Here is a 27,390-nt window from a genome sequence, read left to right on the forward strand (position 1 = left end):
TGAGTTTCTGTACAGGGGAATTACCCCATTGTTATGCACAGTGGTTCCAGGTACATACAGGCAGCTACGTAGCAATGTTTGGAAGCAGATTCAATGTAAGTTATAAAGTCTCATAACAAAATTATTGAACTTTGTTGTTCAACCCCACTTTGAAAGAAGCACAGCTTTTTTAGTATACTTCATGACCCACGTTTTCTCTGTTTATGGGCGGATCAAAATCCAGCTCTGAAACCGGAATAAAATTGCCCTGAGCAGGAAGTGCAGAATTCGGCAACCCAGTCCCCATCCAATGCAGTGCAGTATTGTTGTTGGCAAAGAGCTTTTAAATAGAAATAGAGTCGCAATAGATTATATAATCTTTTGTTCGTTTGATGCCGATTAGAAGTTGCGACAGGCTATTCATAAAAGTGGTACCATTGTTTGAAAAAGGGTTCCGCCATTAAATTGGTCACTGATCCGGCATCATATTAACGCTCTACACAACAGGCGAGTATCAATAAGTGACCACACTACAGTCATGTGTAAGGGCAGTCATGTGTAAAGTGGTACCATTGTACTCAATGTATCCCAAATGTGTGCTTGTGTGGGTCTGAAGACTATAAGGAGGCTTTAGCTGTCGATGCAATCATCTTTACCACCCACCTGAGCTGACGATAGGTGTTTCATTTAAATAAATTGAATGCTCTTGGTGATCGATTACACATTAGAATGTATGAAGGCTGCCATTTCCAGTCCATATATCTATTAGCGTGTTTATAGTGAGCCAGATTATGCGGTATTTAGCTGGACTGCAACGCAGTCTATATTTGTTTATGTTTTACTAACCATTGCAAATCTAGACTACCCGGTAGTTTAGCTAAATAACGGAAAGATTGTCTCACTATAAACACGCTCTGTATTACACTATAATGGTAATCGCTAGATACGTATACATGTAAGTATAAGTATAGGCCTATAATAGGTTGTTTTTAAGAAATGTCCATTTAATTTTATTTTAAGGAGATTGGTATAGAAATAGTGGCGTGCCCAAAGAGGGAGGGGTTGGGGAGGGATAGATTCACCTCTGTGAGAAGGCTTGGGAGGGGGGAGGGCGGAAGAGGGGAGGGGGGGAGATGGAGAATGAGAGCGGGGTGGAGGAAGGGATAATAAAGACAAGTAGATAAATAGAAATATAAGGAAAATGATGGGAATGAGAGAGGGAGGGTGAGAGGGACAATGAGAGCGAGGGAGTGATAAAATGTAGGCCTAGGAAAGAATAAGTACAGAGAAGGGAAAAGAAAGGAATGATGAATACATTTAATAATAATTATTAGGCCTATATAACACATAACAGCACTGGGCAGCCATTCGACGATGTCAATGCCTTTATTCGTTACCGTACGTAATTAAAACGCCCAGTCAGATGTATTTCACACCTACCAAACACAACTCACCCAATTTCGCAAACTGGACGTTGAATGCACACTCTCATGAATATTGATTGGCAACATTTTCCAATATGTCATCGCTCGGAAACAATCGGAAACAATAGAACAATAGACCCTGCAGAGCGTTGGTTGTTGGTATGATGACATGTATATTCATAAACTAAAGAGATATACTATCCACAAATAGCTGAAGTCCCAGGATGACCTGTTAATGAGGGCAAATGGTTCCATGAAGTGTGATGTACAAATCTGCTTACTATTACCATACCACATGATATTTTTACGCCTTACAATGCTTACGTTACGGTCTTTCGCGTGCACGCGAGTCATGCGCGTACACTACTACTAACATAATGCAACTGCCAATGCTCTATTAGTAACACAATTTGTTAGACAGGCATGAACCCGGGATCGAAAGATTGTCCCTCTGAATATGCGAGAATTCACAGTACCGTATCAAACATACAAAACACTGGAGTTTTGGCTGTTTATGGATATATAGTTCATTTTAGGTGATAAAAAAAACCGGAAATTGTTTTATATACAAGTATGCATGTAAAATCAGCAGTTTTGGGCTCAAAAAATATAGATTTTGACTGCAAAAATGCATTCAAAATGAGGAATAATTTTTATTTTATAAATTTTGAACAACGCCAATTTTTAAACTTTGACCTTGGACGTACATATTCAGGCTATATGTTTAGCTGGAATACATTACACTACAGGCTACGTCCATCTAGCATTACAATTTCAGAATTGTGGTGCGATCAGAAACAGTTTGCTTGAGCAAATGCGCAGCATATCAAATGCATGCGGGGAACATGAGACAAATCTATTTCAAATTATAAAAAGGTTTGTGTAAACAAATGTATGAATTAGTGAGTAAATTGATGTGCTTCAATGGCATCATCGTTTATTTCTTGTTGGAACTTGACATTGGTGGTGCTGACATTTTGGTGTACAAAAAAACCAACCACTTGGCACACTTAAAATTCTGTGATGGGCATATAGCGTATATTAATGGGTACAATTACTGAATAGGTGCAATTTGGTAGACTTGAGTCCAGTCCTCGTTTACGGAATTTAGGGTTTGGGGTTGGGGTAGGGCAGTTTTGTAATAAGACTAGTAGAGTTGCACCCTATTTGGCAATCGCTCCTATTAATGCGGTCCAGAATATTGCATGCACGCGCCTTTAAGGCGCGCTACAATGTGCACATGCATGCTACAGCTTAGTACGCTACACAGGGATGCTACATGTACGCAACAGGAAATAATCTTACTATAAATAGGGGAATGTTGTGGGGGTGCGTGCGTGCGTGCGGGTATGAAAGTTAAAGGCTCCAACAGTTTCGATCCAAATGTCGCCAAATTCATACGGGAGATCGAGGAACTTACCTAGTCGGTTATGCGAAAATTTGGTTGCAAACGGGCAAGAATTGGCTGCAAAAACAGTGAAAATATGGGTAAAAACGGGGTTTTTGTTATGAAAATCGGTTACCAGCCTACGCGTCACTGCAGCTGGCGGCATCGCGTCGGCGCCAAGCGTGCGTAATCGCGTTACGCCAATGCGCTGCGAACGGCGCAGAGGCACACGACTTGCGAGCCAGAGACCAGTGGACACGATAATCGGAAAGAAGGAAAAATAAAGGACAAAAAGGTACATGGACGGGTCACGGGATACCGGGTGAACACGTCAGCAGGTCAACACGCGATGAGAGGACGTAATAAATACGGGAAAAAGATGTGTGTTGTATAAACAACATGAAGCGGTACTATAAAGAAAAATTAAATTAAAATGAGGACAAAAAAGTACGAGTAATTAGGCCAACGGGTTAAAGTAACTAAATGAAACGGGAAAGAAACAAAGAAGGAAAGAAACTAATCAGGAATAGAAATGTAAGAAAAAAGAAGCTAAAATAATGAGAACAGAATTAAGTAAAAAACATGGAAACGGGAAATCACAAGCAGCAAATAAAAAAAGATGCTAAAAGGGAAATGTAAGAAAGAACAGATTTAGAAAATAATGGGAACGGGTTAAATAAATAAATAACATGGAAACGGAAATAGAAAAGACAGATTTAGATAAATAAAAATGTACCTTTTCAATGATTCTATCTGTTCAGTAATTCTTTCTGTTATAGTGAACGCTCCCATTTAGTCATCTAGCGGGGACCCGCGCGAAGCGCGGGTATCCCGCTAGTCGATGATAATAATAATAATAATATGTACACTTGTAAAGCACGCAGATCCGCAATAAACGCTTGTGGCGCATACAGAGCAAAAACAAAATATACCAGCAGGAAAAATGGAAAACAAGGAACAAATGCAATCAACAATAGAACATTTCAAGATACATGAAGTAAAAAATAACATAGTAAACTACAAATTAATCCAGCTCATAAGCAAGTTCGAAAAAATGTTTCTTAAGTGAGGATTTGAATGACTCGATTGACGAGCAACTGCGAATAAAATTGGGAAGACTGTTCCATATGCGAGGGGCTGCTACAGAGAAGGCGCTATGATGCTATTGTATACAGTAGCACATCCATTTACTCACTAATTCCTACATTTGTTTTACACGAACCTTTTTATAATGTGAAAGTCATTACTCTTAGAGAAACTAGAAAGACAAGAATGCAAAATTTTGTTCTGTTGCTGTCTCGTTTTAAAAAACAAATGATTGTGTTCACAAGTCCTCAAGAAATTACTAGTCTCAGTGGCTCCTAGGCCATACCACCACCAAAACAAACTGCCTGGCAATGACATGACCCGAACAACAGGAAACAGAATTATCCATTTCTATCATTATTTTCCATCATTCCATGGGTAAATTAAGTTTAACCATCATGTTTTAACTCTGCTGCACATTGCTAAACTTTATTTTACAAAGTTTTTTAAAACATTTTTGTTTTTCAGGTTTCAGCCTTCTACTGGCACATAACCACATGAATGGCAACAAGAGAAATGAATAGCTTCTACAAAAAATAACATACATCATACATTCCTGATAATGTATTTGATTCTATATGGTACATTCCAACTACAAGACTGCTATTTTGAGTGTGAAAAACCTACACAAAATCTACTCATGAACGTAGGTTTATCAACATAACATTGAACTGAGTCACATGTGTGATATCGAAGGAAAGGAGAAATTTTGCAGTGACTGGAACTCAAATCGGCAGCCGGCACCAATATGGGTGATCCAAACACTCGCAAAAAACTACCATGCAGGCTAAATTGCGAGCACAGCTAAAAAAGAAAAAGGAATCACTCGCTGATCAGTTTGAATTCAAAATGTACATCATATTTAGATTCAAGGATGAGGTAAGCAACATCTTGTCAATTGAGTGAAATATTCTGTAACCTTTTATTTATAGGTTAATAAATGTGCATCACTTGTTGGGAGTGAAATTGTACAAAATAATGCACACATACTGAGATGTTGATATGTCTAATGCACAAGCCCCGAAAGGGGGAGTGCATTAGATGCATCAACATCTCAGTACAAGTGCATTATTTTGCACAATTTCTTGAGCAACAAGTGATACGCATTTATATTAAAACCTATTTCATACATGAGAAAAAATACAACAATTTTTGCTATTTTTATAACAAAGTTAACACTAAAAATGTTGGAAAATAGAACCAAATATAAATGCACCAACCCGCCTGAAAAATGAATCAATCCTATGCGATGCGAAAGCACTGTGGGTAGTACCGGTACACAGAGTGCCATTATACGCAATCAATGCACTCTGCATACTTTCTAACCACTTTTATGATTGGCTGCTCTGATAGGAGTGTATGAAATGTCTTTAAAGGTTTTAACCTTTAAAACTAAATAAAGACTTGAGGTAGGGTGTACATTCACTGCACACTGTATAATCCGATACATCACCCGCCATGCTGTGCTTGTATACGATGCATTGTTCAAAAAGTTATCAAAGGGTGTGACACAGGAGTTGGAATACACTTGCAGGGATGTAAATTTTCAGGCTATTGCCTGAATTCAGGCTTTTTGTAGTCCAGATTTATACAATTTCTTTTATTTAATTTCAGCCTGTTTTTTGTCTTTAATTGTCGTCTATAATAATGTTACTTATAACATATTTTGTTTGTTTGCAGAAGAAAGATCCAGCTGTATTTGAAGTAGAACAAGTGATGCCAGTGATGACCAATAATTATGAAGAAAGTATGCTCAGAGGAGTAGAGGTAAGATATATAAATTGCCAGTATTCAGGGTCAACAATTCGGCAAGAATCCATTCTCGCAAAGATTATCGTCAACAAAATTGCAAGAATCTAAATGGATTCTCGTAAATATTTAAGTTAATCATATAAAGTTATATGGCGAGAATCCATTGATTCTTGCAAAATTCCACTGGGAGTATCCAAAAGGATTCTCGCACTTGGTTGCAAATTTCTGACCGTGGTATTTGAACTCATGGATTGCGCTATCTTTGGTTAAGACAAGTTTGTTTTTGTATCTTTAATGAGGGTAAACTCTGTTCAGTAGAAGCACTGCTTTTCACAGGGGCCCTCAGAAAAATATGAAATACACATAAGAATAAAACAACTTATACACTGATTTTAATTAAAGCATGATATTGCACCAGAAATCATTACAAATAGCTATTAATTAAGTATGGCAAAAGGTGTTATTTCTGGTGCAGGAAAAGAACCAACACCTTAAAGAAATACTTGATAATGGGTGTCGATTAGGCAACCTATACTTGCTTCCTGCATCATGGAGATGTGAGAATGACAGTTCTTTACCTTGACTTATCTGTTTCTTACATTGTTCAATTAATGAATTGCACGCCGTAGAGATCAATATATATTGGAGGTTGAAAGGTCATAACATAACTGCTTACATATTTCAGTGTAAGTGGACCGAGTCCACATACGATGTGTAAACACGTTCTGACTAGACAATTTGGTACCACGTCCTAGGTCTGAGACTACCTCACTCTCGATGCTACATCCTGGTATAGGATTGAGACCACTTATTTCGCTCTCTAGTCTATTGAGTCCACTGCCTGGTACCAAACAGGCATAGTGAGAATGCGCACATATTGTCTGAACCTGGTTTTCTGGTTCTAATTCTTGTTTTTATTGTAGGAGGAAGGTTACTCACTGGAGAGCACCAAAGAGCTGATAAGGAAAGATGTGGTACAACTACATGCACCCAGATATCAACCTGTTAGGAAGGTAAAACAATGAAATGAGGAAAAAATGTGGTCCAAATAGTTTGGAAAACAATGTGGTTACATGCATGTGTTACATCTTAGAAATCTATGCCCAAATTCTTGTGGACATTCTATGTTATGTGTAAACACCTTTTCAGAATGATTTGCTTATTCTGAATAAAAAACAGTGTAAAACAAAACATAATGTGAACAAGAACAACAAGAAATGCTCAGAACAAAGTCCAAGCATAATACATGATGGAATGTCTGCTCTCATAACTGGATAAATTTCTATGGCACCAGGGAAGATGCGGGAACTCATAGATGCATAGAGTAAATAAACTAGCACAAGGGGACTTTTCAAAAGGCACACTTTCTGCCAGTCTGGCTATTTAATTAAACATATCTACTCTTCATACCAGGGGTGAAACTTTTATGGAGTGTGTATATAATGTGGTTTACTGCTGTTTTCTATTCCATCTTTGATATGATGGAGTTATATTTTTTGCGATAACATTTCGAAGAACATCATTTTGAAGAATATATTGAAAGTTGTAACAGCTTTTACAGTTTAGCTGCATAAAGCAGTTTTATCGATTCTACATTTCACTGCAATAGGAATCCTTACTCTAGGGAGGAACCCAGAGCAGCTTTATATAGCTGACCAATCATGTGTCAGAAAACCAAACTGTGACATCAACGGTTGATGCTTTGGGGGAGGGGAGACGGGGGAAAAGCCCTTAGTCACTCAGAGATCTTGCCCTCCAGTTTCTCCCCCATAAAAAAAAAACAAAAATCAACAATCAGCAATTTTGTGGAAATTTCATGATTTTTGACCCCCCTGAATTTCACTTTCCCTCCTTTCCATGCCCACGGAAAACAATTTCTGGTGCCGCCTCTGGTTACATCAATCTGACCTGCAGAATATGAAAATGTTCTTTTTTGTTGTATTGTGACCAAGGTTTGAAGCTATGTTTTACTTTCCTTGGGATGATGTTGAGATGCTTTTTATGATATTTATCATTACATGTAGGTATTTACTTGTTGTTTTATAATAGGTGGACCATGGATGTCCCATGGACCCAAGCGTATGTCCTTTTACAGACCAACCTTAGGGCTAATGGAACTCGATTGTTAGTTTCCTATTGACCTCCTCAAGCATCACTTTTTCAATTTGACCAAAACTTTCATTATTTTCATAAAAAAGTCAATGATCTGAAAATTGAAATGGATATAATCAAAATTGAAACTCTCAAAATGTCTGACATCCCCTGCTGATCATAATCAGCAGGTTTTCTTAGTTGTAGGGGTAGAGGATGTAGTAAATAATGGAAATTTAAGGATTACCTCATCATGTTTCTAGTGATTACAAAAATTGCAAATTTCTTTTCATAAAATGAAAACAAATTCAAATCTTTTCTCAATCTGTTGCAGAATGTCTGTAAAGATGATCTAAGCATTAGTACCGGTTTTGTGAATGGTCTTTCATCAACAATATATACTTTGGTACTAAAATTTGGAGAAAGCTGTTCGTAAAATCATTGATTTGTTGACATAATGGATAATGAAAAGAGACCGAATAATGAATAATGAAATAGCGACCTCGTCCTTATTTTCAAACATCCAATCGGAAACTAATAATCGAGTTCCATTGGCCTTAAGTAAACAAATCAACAAGGATTTTTGGAGCTAATATTCCAATGCTTTTGTTATAACAGTCACATGCTGAATGAAATGGTACTTACATGTATATACTAATCAGGGAAGTGCCACTACCCTGATACTAATTATCAATCCAATTTCTTGAAAAAAATCTATAGTATGCTTGATGGGCCTTGATCCCCCCATAGTATGGACATTTTTATTGTAATAATGTGAGCACAAAACTACATCTTTCTGATGAATTTCTTGAGTGCATTTTGTATTAATCTACTTGATGTGTTATTTTGATGTTTTCTTACTTTAGGACATGATAGGCTGTACAACTGAAATTGACTTTTTCCTCTGGCCAAGAAGAGATTTAGAGAAGATAGAATGCAAACTGTTTTCAAGATGGAAAGGCGAAGAAGATGCACCATTTAAACCTCTCTTAGTAAGTGTTATTATAATAAGGCCTAAAAAATTGTTTTCTTGGCGTAACCCGACCGAGCCTAAAAATCGGCCCGACCCTAGACTTTTTTTTATATTTTTTTGCAAAAAGAGAAAATAATAATTAAAAGAAAATAATAATTAACAAAATTTAAATTAAAAAAAAAAAAAAAAAAAGTTCAGAAGCCTTTATCATTCGCGATTTACAGCTTAAAATGTGTGTAAAAATTGGAGACTGACCTACCTTAATTTTTTATGTTATGCCAATCAAACATTTTTTTAGGCGAAGAAGATGCACCATTTAAACGTCTCTTAGTAAGTGTTATTATAATAAGGCCTAAAAAATTGTTTTCTTACGTAACCCGACCGAGCCTAAAAATCGGCCCGACCCTAGACTTTTTTTCATATTTTTTTGCAAAAACAGAAAATAATAATTAAAAGAAAATAATAATTAAAAAAATTTAAATAAAAAAAAAAAAAAAAAAAAGTTCCAAAGCCTTTATCATTCGCGATTTACAGCTTAAAATGTGTGTAAATTTTTTTTTTAAAAATTGGAGACCGACCTACCTTAATTTTTTATGTTACGCCAATCAAACAATTTTTTTTAGGCCTAACTGGATTGACAGGATGCAGACATACATAATCAACTTTGTACATGAAGGATGAATGAATTTTAAAGAAATCTTTATGAGAGCCATATTATTATAGGAAATGTGTCAAAGATGGAATCTACTGAAAAAAAATCAACCCAGTGGCCCCCTGGGCATTTGACCATAGGCAGAGATGTGACCCACAATTGAGGTTTTTGTAACTGATCCAGTGAATCCAAAGAATTCAATGGCAGAACCTAGACTCTTATGCAAACACAGTGGTGTACCATACCAGCCCTTTCCTGATGGCAGGACCTTACTCCTATCATGTAAACACTGTGGTGTAGGCATATATAGCATACCAGCCAGTAGTGTAAAAAAAATAGCCAGGATTTTAGTGTGAAGGGGCAAAGCCAAATTTTCGTCCCCATTTGTCAATTTTATGTCACATATTAGTCATTTTAAGGACACTTTACTCTTTGCTGTCCCCATTTTATCCCTGAAAAATGTCTGTGGGTGTGTGTGTGTGTGGGAGGGGGAGGGCAGTTTGCAGCTCCCCCTGGCTACGCCCCTGATACCAGCCTTTCCTGATGGCAGGACCTTACTCCTTTGCAAACAGTGGTATACCATACCAGCCTTTCCCCTTAGGGAGGGGAGAAATTTTAAAGTCTTGGGTCAGTATGCACAAAACAAGTTAGAACATGTCTAATGTTAGACCTGGTCTAACTATGGAGGTTAGACTTAAGGAGGGATCATTTTTCTCTTTTCTTTCCCTTCTTTACTCCTCGCAAAGTCCAAAAACTAAACTGCAGTCATCTATATTAAGGTACCCTATTCGTTCCAATAAGCGCCCATGCCCCAATAAGCGCCCACCTACGGTATTTTCAATTCGCTTAAGGGTACCATTAATGTCGAAGTGACAGAAAGGCGTTGATACAGTGAAATAGACCTGTGTAAACTTGAACGTCTCAGGACCCTTTTATAACATACGTAAATTCATCTCTAATAAATGCCCCTTACGAAAAAATTAGGTAAACGAGGTGAAAAATAAGCGCCCACCCAAAATGACTTTGTTAAGCGCCCTGGGCGCTTATTGGAATGAATACGGTACATGTATTTGCACTTAACAGGATCTAAAATTATATATTATAAGGTATGAATAAATACCAAAGAGTTCCTTCTTCCTAAGACTAATCTCCATAGTTAGACCAGGTCTAAAGTTAGACCTTGTTTTGTGCATACGGACCATAATTAAGTTCTAGGGTTGGTCACCAAAAATCCAAAAAAAAAAAAATCATTTTTAGCTTGAGTCAAATCATATCTTGCAAGTCACTTTACAATATCACTAGAGGCAGTTGCCTCATTGTCTCACAAGTCATGACTTTTTACAACTCTGTAATGCTTTTTTTACTCGGCATCCCAAAACAACATCTTTGGGACAAAATATGCAGGTGTTACTTATTTGGCAAATAATGAGGCAAAATAATGCTTCCACAAAGATTTGAGGACATTTGGCAGGCAGTCTTAGTTCTATTTTTGGTATTGGGTAAAATTTTTCTCTTCTATTTGTTCAAAGAGAGATAAAACAGATAACAGATACATCATCGATTGCAACACATAGTGGTGTAGAGTGATTTTTCCAAATTGTCCATTTCACATAGTGATGTAAAGGTTTAGAGTGAGCTAGCCATGTCCTATAATAGTTATTACTTTTTAACTATTAAGGATAGTAATAGTTTGAACCTTAAACTTAAATTTCAAATGGAATTGGGCCACTGAGAGATAACAGTGGAGGAGTATCGACTAACAGAAATGTCATTTTGTCCTTGTCCTTTTTGTTGCGACCCATCCGGGGGGGGGGGGTACTCAAGTTTGGTTTTGGTAGGGACGTGCCACTGAGATTTTGGAAGTAGACCCATAAATAGACCAATTTTTCAAGAAATTTGGACCCATTGATATACCAAAAGTCAAAATTTTCGGCCGAATTTATCCAAAATTGTCTTAGTTTTTACAAATTTTCCCAAAATTTTGGGAAAATTTTGCTAGATTAAGGAAAAATTGGGCTGTTTTCCGAAAAAATTGAGAAAATTTTGAAAAAAGGACCCATTCATATACCAAAATAGGCTTTGAAAAAGGGGTCATTGATATACCAGAAGGCTGAAAATGCTACCCATGTTTATGCACATCCCGTATGGTCATTTGTACTGAGTACCCCAGGCGACCCATAACATGTAAAGTGTCACTATATTCAAGGAAGAGCAGTTTCTGTTTGAAATAACCCCACTTTACTGTTATAATATTTCATTTATATCAATCAAGTTGATGCACTTATTTTATTTTTGTCCTCGTCAAAAGGCTCAAAAGATAAAAATAACAAAATGCTTATTAACCAGAGTTTTTCATGTCTTTTTCCACATCTTTTAACGGAATTCTATCTTTACCAAACAATGTGCCATTTATTTCCCCATTTCCTTATTTCCTTGTAAAAGTTGGCTATTTAGGGCTATTCCAGTTGATTTCCATACACCCCTATGGAAGATATGACCTTAATTGCACACACAGTGGGTGTAGATTTCAAATGGAGTCACCCATTCAGGTATCCCCATTTGAAATTCACACTCCCTGTGTGGAAGATTAAGGTCATGTCTTCCATAGGGTGGATGAATCTCAACTGGAATAGCCCAATCAAACACTATTTGGAAAAGGGACTATTATACAGGATGTTTATGGTATAGAAATTGATGTTATGAATGGGTGCCATGCAGGATATCCTCCAGAAGTTGACTGCTGGTGCATGGCTGTATCAGGGTGTTAAATTTATTTAAAAGAGAAAATGTTAAGATTTTTATGTATTACCAGAAAGGGGAAGCATGTACTGTAATGTAGTTATGCACAAAACAGATGAAGGCAATGCCTATCACATCGGTGAAAGCACAGCAATATTTATTGTTTGCAACACATAGTGCTGGGATATCTGTCATTAAAATAAGCTTTTCCAGAAATATGCTTGAAAACATTCAAGCTATACCAGATTCAAACACCTTGATTTGTTAATAAATTGTCACAATTTGTTTTGTTGTTTTTTGACCTTTTAATTATTTAATAGATTTAATTTAATTATTTTTTTAATTGCTTCTAAAAATTTAAATGCGTGCATTTACATATTTTAATAATCCATTAATAACTAATTTTTACCCAAAATGGCGCATACTACTATGATTTTGTACTCCTAAAGTAAATTTTTTACAACTTCCGTGGTCCGGTTACGTGCTGGTGAATTGCGATCGCGTAGAAGTGACAAGGTCGCCTACTATGCGTCTCGCCGACGACCAATGGGTCAACCGGCTTGTTGTCAAGTGCTTTGATCAGCCAATCAGCGTGATTGTTTATTTCCTCTGTGTGTGCGCTCGTCTACGCTTGCCGCACAGCTCGACCACGTAAGTAATAAAAAATTAACTTTAATCACAAAATGCAGCATTTGATTTTCAAACACATGCATAATGTCTTGTTTTTATTTACCCTTAGGGCGAATTTGAATACTTCAGCAAAGACTATGAAAATCAATTACTGCTTCTGATTGGGCGTAAAGACAAGAGAGGGCTGATTGTAAACAACCCTTCACAGTCTATGTTCCTGTTTTGTGATATGCACCATTTACAGGTGAGTAACTATAGTCTGTCTTGTCTCAAGTTGAGAGTAATGCCATCTTGGATTTTGCAATGGCGGATTCTAATCAGTGCGTTTTTGCAGTTGAGTTTTCCAGCGTATGGACAAATCGCACTTCTACTGCCACTGTGAAATCCAACATGGTGACGATGGCGTTACTCTCAAAATCTTACTGACTAAGACTAATTTTGAGATTCAGGGATGTAAGATTTCCTTTGTTCATTCAGTGATCCCAGCGCAGGTGTAAAAAATTAAAATTGCTTGTAAATTGCTTTAAAGTGAAAGATAAGTCATAATTCAGTATATTTGAAATGAAAAATTTGGCAAAAAACAAAGAAAACAGCAATATTGACGAAGTTGAAGCCCAATTCAAATACATGTAGCTAATTTACAGATTCATGTAAATGCCTTATTTTGTATTAAATAAGTGGCTTTCGGCTGAACCACTAGCAGGCTATGTTAGCACAACTATGACAATGACAAATGTCACCAAAATCTGAATTTTGATGATTTTTACGATCGTCTGGATGAGGAAATCACTGAATGGACCTTTAACAGATTTCCATTTGTTTTCCGGATTATATCATTTAAAAAAAAGAGCAAACCCCCATTTCATTAGGGAGGTGATTCCCCATAGCCTATTCCCTGATCCCTTGTTTTGCTAAAAAGATTGTTCCCTGAGCAAGCGCTGGGCATGCTGTGCTATCTCGCACATTTTCAGGTTTTTTGTCCAACAGCTACTTAATCCTTGGAGATTTGCATGCAAATTATGTATGAGCTGTTTACATGCAGAGGATCAGTGCCAAAGTCGTCTCGTCCAATATTTTAAAACTCATATATAGCTCGACCAAATATGGGCTTGATCGATCCAATTTTATATCAAACTTGGGTCATACCTGCATTATGGACATCTTCATGTATTGGTGGTATCCAAGGTCACATACAGAGTTCAAGGTCATTTGAGGTTATGTTTGTTTACCACTCATACAGTTTGACATTTAGCTGTTATAATCTTTCCGAATTTAAATCGCCCCATGGTGGAGGCATCCCAAGCGATGCCTTGTGTCAAAAACCACAACATTTCTATTTCTCTTTCTTTTTCATACCTTCTCAAGATATGAAAAGGACTCACAATAAGAATATTGACCCAAGTCTTACAAGGAGTGTTACCCCGTGGAGAAATTACTTTTATTATATTCTTTACCTTTTCTCTTTCATTTGATACCACTCAGGGTCATATCTTCTTGGGATTTCGAGATATGAAAAGCACCCAAAATAGGAATATTGACCAGTGTCACCCCAGTGGGGAAAATGATTTGAATACATTCTTCACTTCTTTCACTTTCTTTTGACACCACTCGGGGTGGGGGGGTCATACCTTCTTCGCATTTCAAGATTTTAAAACAGGCCTTCTCAACTGGCGGCGCGCGTGCCACTTGTGGCGCTTGGAGTCAGTCGAAGTGGCGCACGGTAATTTTAATAATTTTTTCACATAAATCTTGAACAAAAACGTATTAAAAACACCCAATCTGGGCCTTTAAAATCCTTAAAACCCCAGATAAAGCACCACTGCACCTTACCCGCTATACATACCCGCTACCTCGCAAAGTCCTCCCTTAATGACATGTTGGCACTTCATGCTCACTAAAAATTTCCAGTTGGCACTTCGAATACACTAGTTGAGAAGGCCTGTTTTAAAAGGACCCAAAATATGAATATTGGCCCAAATCTTATGAGGAGTGTTACCCAGGTGGGGAAATTATTATTTTTCTATATTCTTTACTTTGTTCTCTTTAATTTGAAACCACTCAGGGGTCATACCTTCTTGGCATTTCAAGATACGAAAAGGACCCAAAATATGATATTGACCCAAGTCTTTTGAAGAGTGTCACCCCTGGTGGGGAAATAATTTTTATTATTATATTTTTTACTTTTATCTCTTTCATTTGACACCACTCGGTGGTCATATCTTCTTGGCATTTTGAGATATGAATAGGACCCATATGAATATTGACCTGGGTCTTATGATGAGTGTCACCCCCAGGTAGAGAAATATTTTAATTATATTCTTCACTTTTTCTCTTTCACTTGAAACCACTAGGGGGTCATACCTTTGTGGCATTTAGAGATATGCCCATTTCAGACCAAAAAGCTAGTCAGGTAGTAAGCAACTTAAGTGAAGATTCTCAGAAGATATAGTAACCATTTATTTGGCAGTGATGTACACGAAAGAACAATATTTTCATGCCACAAAACTTTCCAGTTTGAAAAGAGCCAATATTTTTAGTGACATGCAAATTATAGCTGAACTGCAACATTTTTCTTAAGGGGGTAGTACACCCCTGCCCAATTTTGTGCCTATTTTTGCATTTTTCTCAAAATTACAGCACATTGGGGACAAGTAAAATATGTGTATTATAGGGGCAAGGACTACAACTACTGCACTGGAAACTTTATTTCAGCACAGACAACAGTTGTGGCGTTACAGTCAAAAATGAGGAAAACCAATATTTGATCAATAAATCAATAACTACTTGCTTTGAGTTGCTGAATTTTCAGTACAGTAGTTGTAGTCCTTGCCCCTATAATATACATATCTTACTTATCACCAATGTGCTATAATATTTGAGAAAATTGCAAAAATAGGCACAAAATTGACCAGGGGTGTAGTACCCCCTTAAAGGCCTATAGAAACAAGAAATATTTGCGAACGTGAAAATTTCATGAATTTGTGTCACTCGCAAAATTTGTGAAATGTTCATACACACACAAACATTTCATGATTTATAGTTCATCCTTGCAGCTTAAGCTTTTACTTAAGTGCAAGGTCTGTTTTCATTCCAGTGAACCATTCCAGTGAAATCTATCTTAAGAAGGCTACTTTACATGAAGTGAGATTTACTAGTTGATAGCAAGAAACAGATAAATTATCTTTTTCATGCCGCCAAGTGTTTGGAAAATGAAGTTTTATTGAAGTTACGATGTTAGCTACTTTGTTGTGGTTTTCTTTTCCCGTTCTATTTGCCCGGGAGGGGCACTTGTATTTTGTGATGAAAATATGAATATTGATGCAGGTCTTATGTGGAGTGTTACCCGCGGTGGGGAAATTATTTTTATTATATTCTTTACTTTGTTTTCTTTCATTTGACACTACTCAGGGATATGAAAAGGACCCAAAATATGAATACTGACCCAGGGTTATGAGAAGTCAGTGTCACCCCCGGTTGGGGGAACAATTTTTAATATAATATTCTTTACTTTTTTCTTTTTCATTTGACACCACTCGGGTGGTCATACCTTCTTGGCATTTGTAGATATTAAAAGGACCCATATCAAATTGACCTGTGTCTTATGATGAGTGTCACCCCAGGTAGGGGGAATATTTTTATTGCATACTTTACTTTTTTCTCTTTCATTTGACACCACTTGGGGGGGGGGTCCTACCTTTGTGGCCTTTCGAGATATGGTTATTTCAGACCAAAAAGTTAGTCAGTTAGTAAGTTTAGTTAGTAAGTAAGCAAGTAACATACACTATTATAGGCTGATACTATTCCATGGTTCAGCAAAAATCCAATATGTAAATTAAAAAACAAGTGAAAAATTCAAAATCGGCAAAGCACACAAAATTACATATGCGATAATGACCACGTTTACAGTATCCAATACATTTAGTTAATTTTCCAGTGTTATGGTCTTCAATTCCATCCGATATCAGAGACTCATATCTCACCTGTAGCAAGTCTACTTTTAAATCTCAACTCAAATCTCACTATATGGATCATGATGATTAATTATTTGTATTGATGCCTTTTTGTATTTTTTTAAAATATGATTTGTATGTGTGTGGTCTGCTGAGTTGGGAGCGCTGCGCCTTGTGGTGACTGCTCTTTTGTGCTTTCAGTGTTCGCTGGCAGCTCAGCAGACCCAATTTGTTGTTTTGCCTCAATTTTGTTGTTAATTGCCAGATGAATAAAATAAAATAAATAAAATAAATGGTTATGTATGCAAGAACCAGTGATAGGTATGAATTCCTGGCATCTCGAGTAACCATGGTTTTGTTATCTTGGGGGGGGGGGGGGGGGTGCATTATGGAATCAATTAAAGCCATAATTTATTGTAAAATTTCTATAAAAATAGATTTGTATTTCTTTACCACAAAATGTGAGTTTTAAACTGTCAGATATGTGCCCTTTCAATTTTGAGCCAAACAACTGAGGGAAAGCCAAGAAAATCTAAATTAAATTCCAGTGCAAATATCGCAGAGTACACAACTATCATGTAAAAATCCGAATTTTGACAAAACTTGATGGTGTCCTCAATAAATGTTACAATACATTTCCACTACTGCAGTATACAGCTTCAAATATTGATTAACAAAATACTCACCAAACAGTTGTGTTATATATTTTTTTGCATTTCATTTCAGACACCAACAAGAAAAGCCATAACATTCAAGCTATCTAGCCTGTGCCTTTACTTGCCTCAGGTAAGTTTCCTATTTGTAAAACCATGTGGGTGGGTGCTTAATTTTCAGTGTTATAAATATGGTAAGTAAAATAAACCTCTAGTAAAATAAAAGACACCAAAGGAAAAGATATTTTTGAGATGTCTTAAAACATTATGCATGGTTAGAAAATCAAAAGGTTTCTTTCGGAAAATTCTGTTTACTTGGAATACATATTATATTGAGACTGATCACTACTAGGTCTCAGAAATACGAGTTGTTTTTCCAAGTAAAGTGTTGGATACGTGCTGTCAAATGGTGTAACAGCACGTATCAGACACTAAAACTTGAAAAACCACTTTTATCATTCATATAATGCTGAACTACTTGGAAAACGTATTAGACTAAATGAGATTAATTGCTGCTAGTATTATGCATGGTGAGAAAATCAAAAGGTTTCCTTCTGGAAAATGTCTTTCAATGTGTGCTTTTATCATCAAGTTATACAACAAGAGCATTTAAGAGCATTTTACATTAAGACTGTGGTTACATAAAATGCAGGTCACACCAAAAAATATGATGAAAACCTCAAAGGATAAAAATGATGCAACAAATTGGGCAAGTTTTGAGTTGTGCAAAAATAATATAACATTTGGTAATGACCTGCACGATGTATAATCATTTTTTAAATGCTTATATTCAAACAGATGCTTTGGATAATAGGCAATATTTACATTATATTTATGCATGGAGGCTTGGGAGGTTTGTGGTACTCCGTGCATTTACATATACAATATTATATAATAGCTGTTAAATGTGTCAACAATCAGAACACAGCATATTGTAATAAATGAAAGATTAACATAAAGTTTAAATTTTGTATAAATTATAAATTTGAGAATTTAAAAAGCACTTATTTCACCTATTTTTCAGTAAGAAAGATAAAATTTGGTAAATTACCAGGTATTTACCACTGTAAAATACCGGTAATTTACCAATTAAAGAACACCGGTGCTTATAGACTGTAAATTCATGTTATTCAGCTTCTAATAGGCAAGAGACAAAAATATCCAAATGGAGGTCAGTGGCGGCACCAGGAATTTTTTAGGGGGGGCAAAATTGATGAATTTTGTGCAATATTGCCGCAAAAAGTGGACATTTACATAATTTTGGGGGTTTTGCCTCAAAAGTGGGAGGGGGGGGTAAGAAAAATATTGGGGGGTTGGATTTTGTAGTGGCAGTCTCGAATCAATGCGTTTACACAGTTGCATCGCCAGCGTATGGACAAATTGTCTTTCTACGCATGTGTATACGCCTCACAGAATTAGGATAGCACACACGATATGAACCAGCCACTACCTTTATTACCCTCATCTTGAGACGAGATACAGTATAGTGTATGATGTTTGTTATAGTGACTACACTACTGAAAAACATAGCATTCGCTCCATGCTGGAGTCAAGAAAATATTCATACTATATACACACCATGGTGCAACTTTCTACACACCCATGTCCTAATGTGTTTTGTGACATGATCGCTGAATGGGAGGGAGGAGGTCAGGATGCCATCAAACTTGGTTTATTCCCTTATTTTATGTGAGCTTTTGTAAGTTGTGAATTTGTTAATATGTACGGCTGCACTTAAACAAATAAGAACAGATTTATTGACATGCATTGCCACACAGTAACAAACCCCATTAATTTTGATTTTTTTGCCTAAAGTTGAGTAAAGTACATATACAGTAGGGGGAATATAAGAAGACTATAATGTCCCTTCAGGTTACACCATATAACTCTCTTTATAGGTTGAGCATGGTCATATTTAAATAACCAGCATAGTGTTACAGCCATATGATAAAATTCTAGTGTAAATGTAGATGTATAAAGTGTACATAAAGTGAATTAACAACTACATTAATGGCTTTGTAACTCTTTTCTGTTTGCAGACAGAGCTAACTTGCTGGGCTCCAGGTACTATGGATGATGTCATGGGGCCAATTTTACCATTTTGAGGACTTACCAGTACTTCTTTGTAAACAACAAAATGGTATTTTATGTGTGTCAAACAATTAAAATGTTTGTCAGAATGCTGAATTCAGTTAAGATTGAAACTAAATCTAGGTGCACATGCCTTTGACAGATTTGACTGAATTGAGCAATTTGACTAGAAGTAAAGAAACTGCATGCTGACCCAGTGTGCTCTGCTGGTCATATGATGCGAGGAATCTTGTGATAGCACAACAAAGGAAGTAGCTGAACAGCCTTTCTTATGCATGGGGCCTGGCCGGACAGTAATATTTACACTTCATCTGCTTCAAAGTGTTGCGTCTTGCTTGACTCAATATTTGACCACAGTTATGGATAAATATTTTGAATAATCTAGCAATATATTATTTCAAGGCTGTCCTGTACATGAAATTTTATATGCACTTATATATGCAGTTTTACTGTAAGTGTAGTAGTTTCCTACTAGAATTACTACATTCAAATATAAAATTATCCATGTTATAAAACCAGGGTGTGCATTTTACTAACATTTACGACAAATTCTAAACCCCAAATCCATCGTAACTGTAACTCTTCCATATAGGGTTTATATGTTAGAGTTACGATGCAATTTAACTTGCATTGGGGTAAAAGGACTTGGGATGCATCGTAAATGTAAGTAAAGTGTACCCCAGATCATTAATGAAATTTCATTTGCTTTTCAAAATATACCCAGGAAAAATGTTAATCAAAATCATGGAAACTTTGTAAGGATTTTGACCAGACAAAGACCCTACTCCATGGGATGATCTGCTCATTTCAGTTGCATTGGTCATATATTTTTGGGATTGTGTGCTACACCTGTTACACCATTTGTCTTCCATAAGTTTCACAAATCTAGTAGCTTATTGTTTTGCAAAATGTCAGTCTGAAGTTCTTGTTTGTTCATACCATATGTTATATTGATATGCAAAATAGAGTCACATGTCACAAATATTGAGAACCACTGTCATGACAAAATCAGCAGAGGGACACATCAATCTGTGTATGAATTTGATTGTTATCTACAAAATTGTATCACTGGTTAGAATTTGGTCCTAATTTACTTATGATTGGCTCAAACCATTCTTTTTAAAATGTGACCAAGTAGAGGGTATCCGTGTTCTATAAGCTGCATATCCTATCAACGACTGCTGCACCTTGTTTAGGATTTTCAAAAGAAGTACCTGCATGTGCAACCATGACTGTTTCAAACTAACCCACCAAAGTCATGCAGGTAACTCTAAGGTCGTGCATTGAATTGATTTGAATGAGGAATACTACGGGAACCAGCGCCTTTTGTTAGAAGTCACACATGAGTGAAGTGGATAACCTCTATTAGTTGCCATATTGACACATTACAAGTACTACATTGAATGCACAGGTATAAATATGCACCATGCTGCATATGCCATGTCACATCCCACAATGTGATTGGCATAGCGCACAGCTAGCACTAGTTTAACCATTTTTTCCCCTTTTTCAAATTAGCACAAAGCAAAGCACAAATTTTATAATTTAAAGGGAAAGGTCTTTTAGTGAACTATTGCATGACATACTTCTATTTGTAAAACGTAATGTGTAATATTTATGAAAAAGTCAAACCACTTGATTTTAATTTGTATGCATTTTTGTAAAAAAGGTTTTTACATCAGGGTTTACTTACAAATCTCTATGGAGAGAGTGCTCATTGCAGATTGAGGGCTCTATCACTTAAGTTTTCATTCAGTTTCAGGCTTTCAATAAAAAAGACCTTTTGGGGATAAAAAGAATATTATCTCAATACTAATCATTCATTTAGTTCTAACTGAAGTTAAAGAAAAAGTTCTCTTTTTTTAATAATTTCTTGAAAAAAGAGCCAAACACATGCATTTTCAGCATGTTTTCTGACAATTGAGTCACAAAAATGAAAGTCTTGGAACAAGTCTAAACATTCAATATGCCAACATTTTGCATGATTAGTTATAAGAATGAAACATGTCTTTTCCAAAAATTAGAATGAATAAATTGAAATTAGACTTCGTACAAGTCTTTAGACTTGATTGTAACAGCATGTGAAAAACACCCTAAAAATGCATGTTTTGGGCCCTCAATTCATAAATTTGGCCATATAGTGAAATATAACTTTAAATGAATGATTAGGATTAAGCTGTTTCATTTGTCAAAACAGGATAATATTTTTTTGATCCAAGAAAATTAGTGCTGTATTTTTCTGGAATGGGGAGTAGTTCAAACGTAAGAGAATGTCATGCAATAGTTCACTAATAAGACATTATCAGATTATCCTCAAAAAAATAAATGCTATATATCTTAATAATTAAGAAACAGGTGGGTGGCATCCATTATGTAACAAATAATACATATGTGACCCCTCAGCACAACTGAGCCCTGAAGTCGCCAATCATCATTTTTGAGATATTCAACCAAAATATTTTGCTTGAAATTAGCTTTAAAATGATGTATATCATGTCTACAGTACTTGACATTTAAGTAGTGAAAAATCAATAAAACAGTCAATAAATCCTTTGTTTCCTATTGTTTATTGTTAAGTTCGATGGAGCATATCTCAATAGTGGCACTGGCGACATCCGGGCTCAGTTGTGGAGGATGGTCACATATTGTCTTATCAGGTTCAATGATGTTTACATTGTATATGATATGGTCTTTGTATGTGGAATTGCCATGGAAACAATCAAAACTAGACCTCTCTAATTGCATAATACTATTATTTTGTTCTTTGATATGAGGTGGCCGTGCTGATTTAAGGAGTGAAAGAGGACACATAAGCTTTTTTTAAAGGATGGTTTTCATGTTTATTTTGATTGAGAATAGCAAAAGGAGATGCTGTTATTTTTAACTTGGTGTAATTGCTGCTTCTGAACACACTTATTTTGTAATGATTAGGGTAATTTAATTTGATTGAAACACTTTGTGTAATAATCGGTGAAGTTATGGCGCTTAACCCCCTGGACACTACTGGTCATCTAACAGCATTTTCTGATTGGTTGATAACTTGAAATGCTCATTTCAATTGCCAGTTATGTCTAGACTTTAAACTATTTATGATCAAACTTGCATTTGCAGATGATCTTATTGATACCCTACTTGATTGGTTCAAAATTTGACACAATATTAATTTTGGCCAATAGGCAGGTAGTTCTCATGGGGTTAATGCAGTTCAGATTGAATTCAGATGCAAAAGCTGATAAACGTCATTTTCAAACTTTCAGAGTAACGGCCACCAACACATGCCCTATAATGCTAGATTTGACCAGTTATATTTGCTTATATCTCAATTTGTAGCATTTTTTTACATATGAATTCTTCATGTTACTTTGCATGGATGAATTTTGAAACAAATTGTAAGAATGAGGGAAGACATCAGGCTTATCAATGCTAGTAGCAGACCTGAAACCTTTTCTGTGGAATTCATTGTTTTTTATTTTGTAAGCAAAACCAATTTGCATGTATTAAAAAAAATAATGGGTACCACATTGAAAATTACCTACAAAATATAAGACTGGGGACCACCAAATGATACATCCAAAAAGGGTGTTCACATTAAACTACTGCACAATGACTCCAGTAATGTCAGCCTTGTGTTGTTTACATCCGCTATTGATAGACAACTGTGCACAACGCAATATGCAATTGAATGATTACGGACCTTTCTAAATCCAAACAAATGAGATTTATTTTTGTTCAAAATGTATAAAATGTGAAAAAGGCTACAATATGGCCTCTAGAGACAAAGTTGGATACACAATCACTTGAAGCAGATTGGAAAGACCTTTTGGTTAAAAACCTAATAGTGATCACTACCGAGTGGTAAATTTCCATGTTTTTTTACAAAATCTCTGTTTCGGGTCTGTAGTAGTTATGAGCTTTTTTTTTACTATGGTACTACTTACATGTATAAGAAAAATTTGCCAATAAGGCATATATTTTGAAATAGCTGTATATATAAAGTGCCTTTCTGAGTAACAGTATTGTTATGGTTTGTTTTAATTGACAAATGAAATATGGATTCCCTTGTATATGTTGACTTACCTAAACATATTTTTTTTTTATTTGGCAAGAGTTAGCAACATGAACTATATACACTACTAAATAACGGAGCGATTGCCGAAAAGGGTGCAACTCTACTAGTCTTATTACAAGACTGCCCTACCCCAACCCTAAACCCTAACCCTAAACTCCGTAAACAAGGACTGGACTCAAGTCTAGCAAGTTGCAACCTATTCGGTAATTGTACCTAAAAAACAACAACAAATAATTAGACTTATTGTACTGACATTTTCAAATCCAACATTAAGAGTACTGAGATATGACACTTAAAAAAATCGCTTTGGTCAGTACCATGAGAACAAAGAAAGAATACAAATCAGGATTAGTAGTTTTTAGAGTAGGGTAGTTTGTTTGGTTAACATACAGATATTAAGACAGGTCACTCTTCTCTTCTGAAAGCATTGATGTCAGGTGAATGTATCTATCCAATTTTGTATTGCCACAGGTTATGGAGATGATGAGGTGCTTTCCAATGAGTTAAAGAGACAATGATTGCATTGTCTGTAATATAATCTGATATAAGGATGTTAAGGATGTCAAATACCATATACATGCACCCTGCCAATTTCACATTGAATACTGATATTGTATATCCGACACTGGCAATCGATCAGCATGAATGTGATTTACAATCAGAATTTAGACTCTTGGTGGATGCAATGGGAAAACTACATCAGTGACAGGAGCAGAGCTGAATTTTGTTCAACTCAGTGGCCTGCGATCAATGCTATATTTTGTTTCACCTAAAATTTGGTAGTGATGTAAGTCAGTGCTTTTACCTGGTTGTCCTTTAACTATGCTGAAAACCAACCCTGTACACATGTGTATATTCTCTACATGACTAGGTTAGTGTGCATGCAGTACGATACTGGGATCAGCTAAATACAGACCTACATCAATTCCAGATTCAAGGTGAAACAAGACATACGCACATACGTAATGAGATGTCTCTGTATTGGGCTATTCAAGTTCAAATCCATACACCTCAATGAAAGACTTGACTTTAATCTTCCACACAGGGAGTGTGAATTTTAGCTGGATTATGGGTTATTCCATTTGAAATCTACTCTCCCTGTGTAGGAGATTAGGGTCATGACTTCCATAGGGGGTGCATGGATTTCAACCGGAATAGTCCATTATAAATCACCGATGTATGCTCATCTTATTGTGAAGAGTGGGTGGGGTGTATGTAAAACTTTATAAATTATAAACAAACCTGATTTGCTCCTGTTAGTAAGAAAAACATGACACAGAGGTTTCTTGCGTTTATATATAGGGTATAGCATTGGCATCATGATAAAACACTTTCTTAATTATGTGAACTTTAATTTGGTTGAAAGCCTTTGAACCTATAATCTATAATACTTGTCTGTGGAAAATCCATGGCAAACTTAACTGAAATAGTTGACAACTTATTTCCAAAAAACAATTGTGTGTGTGTATACATAAAATACACATCAGCGCCATGACTTGTAATATATTATGTGATTTATAGCATCTATGACAAATTGATATATTTTTACATGACCTAAATAGACATAATTTAATTTTGTGTATGTACAGTATTTTCTTGTACATTGTACATTGAATTTGTTGCAAATGTAAAGAATTGATATGTGTAAATTTGAAAATTAGTTTTGATACACAAGAATGTTTTTAAATGAAGAAAATATGAATTTGGGCTTCCAAAGTGTTTTGTGACTCATAAGTAAATCATGTATTTCAGTGTATATAAAGAAGTCATTTGTGTATTGACTTCATACAACACTTGTAAAGAAAATCTTGGAATACCTACTATTATTTGTTTAACCTAGTAAAATAAGAGAGTTGATCCAATTGTCTTGTTGTTGATGAGCTATTCCAGTTGAAATCTATACAAACATTAACTTGTCTCCCACACAGGGAGTGTGAATTTCAAATGGGGTTACCTTAATGGATGACTCCCTATGTGGAAGATTTAAAGGCCATGTCTTCCATAGGAGGTGTATAGATTTCAACTGGAATAATCCAATTGGACAATTGCATTATTTCGTTTCAACTGTTTTGAGTGGGAAGTCATACTATCAAATCCATTTTGTAAAACATAACCTTGTTTAAGTTTCAAGCTGTAATTAATGCACTTCATCATCATTCTTGCTTCTTCTTTCCTGAAGTTGCTACTGTTCATAATTCTTTCCTTATAATGTCTTGCCAAATATTTACAACCAGCTTCAAGACCAGGAGTAAGCAAGATCCAACCTGTTTGGTCAACCACCAGGTATCATTCCGTCCATCCTCAGCTCACCTATGGAATGCTCTACCTGGTCCAATTACCTCCAACCAGAATCGGCTGAGCATCAAGCGGGAGGTTAACAACTCTCTTGACATCAACCCAAAAGCAGCTGTAATGCCTTGCATAGTTCAGACATAAAAAAGCAAAAACAAAAACAAAACAAAGGAAAAAAAAGAAGCAAGGTTGCCAGTCTGATGAAAAGCTGCAGTTCAGCTTGAAAGTGTAACAAGGTATGGTATGTTACCAAATAAAATGGATATGGTTGTATGCATTCCCATCAAGCAGTTTTAATTGACAATCAAGTGATTTCGTTTCAGTTTAGATATATGAAACATTTTTGATTCACTGACCTATATGTTAAGGCTTGACAAAACTGTAAACTTAATGCAACATTCACAACTCATGGTAAACTTTTTTGTGAGACCAAATGCAAGCAGCGACAGTGGTTCACAACTGACCCACCACCAGCAGTTCAAGTTACCTTCAAGTTAAGTTTTGTTAAAATAGTACCTTTTGGTGGGAATTTTCTTACAAAGACTCCCATGTACAACTGGACTCATGAGCAAGTAATTGCATTAAGATTTTTGTGTAATTAGGAGTTCATAATAGTAAGCTGAATCGCCTAAAGCAGTTAATGTGTATTATTAGAATCAGGCTTAAGAGTTGCAAATTTTATTATATTTTCATAATCCAACCCAGCATTTTAGATAAGTTATCTACAAGTAATGTCTTGTTGCGCTGCTTTACTGTTGCGTGTAGGCTAAATTTATACACTTTTATATATAACGGGTGTCAATTGAGCATAAAATTAATGAGCATCATTATGGTTTGCTTTTGGATGGTATAAGAATATGTTCTATTGCATTTGTCTTAGACTTTTGCAATATGTGTATAATTTGTGCAAGATATATGCTCTTGTGTTAGCTTTAAGATCATTGAATATAGTCTAAAGAGTGTTGTTTTTGATACACAATTAGAACTACTGATTTTTGACTGTTGCATTAAGGTGGTACTACACCCCTGGCCAATTTTGTGCCTATTTTTGCATTTTTCTCAAAATTATAGTGCATTTGTGACAAGTAAAATATGTATATTATAGGAGCAAGGACTACAACAACTGCACTGAAAATTCAGCAACTCAAGGCAAGTAGTTATTGATTTATTGATCAAATATTGGTTTTCCTCATTTTTGACTGTAACTCCACAACTGTTGTCTGTGCTGAAATAAAATTTCCAGTGCAGTAGTTGTAGTCCTTGCCCCTATAATATACATATCTTACTTGTCACCAATGCGCTATAATTTTTGAGAAAAATGCAAAATAGGCACAAAATTGGGCAGGGGTGTAGTACCCCCTTAAGGGCTATATACTCATATTCAACATAGAATATTTGTTCAAAAAGTATTTGTTATTCATTTATTTGTTATCTATTTGAATTCATTCTAACAAATATTTGTTGACGGAAAATAAATACTTGGAGAATGTCAGGAAAGATATTATCAATTTTACTACATCAACAAACATTTGTTAGAAATAGAAATAGATTGAACTGGAAATAGATTGAATAACAAATAAGTATGTAGCGGTTCTTACTGAACCATCCATCTATAGTTTTTT

At 35.8% G+C, this 27,390-nt stretch overlaps 1 protein-coding gene across 1 annotated transcript; it reads left to right on the plus strand.

The window, feature by feature from the left end:
- LOC140148746 (uncharacterized protein C6orf62 homolog) lies at positions 1-27,390 on the plus strand. The gene is given in 9 exon segments (XM_072170794.1): positions 1-95; positions 4,345-4,663; positions 4,666-4,755; positions 5,557-5,643; positions 6,552-6,641; positions 8,586-8,711; positions 12,823-12,957; positions 17,390-17,449; positions 19,356-27,390. Coding segments are annotated over 8 exon segments (693 nt in total). The 5' UTR covers positions 1-95; positions 4,345-4,624; the 3' UTR covers positions 19,422-27,390.

Source organism: Amphiura filiformis, chromosome 3, assembly GCF_039555335.1.
Source record: "Amphiura filiformis chromosome 3, Afil_fr2py, whole genome shotgun sequence".
In the NCBI taxonomy this organism is placed as follows: Eukaryota; Metazoa; Echinodermata; class Ophiuroidea; order Amphilepidida; family Amphiuridae; genus Amphiura; species Amphiura filiformis.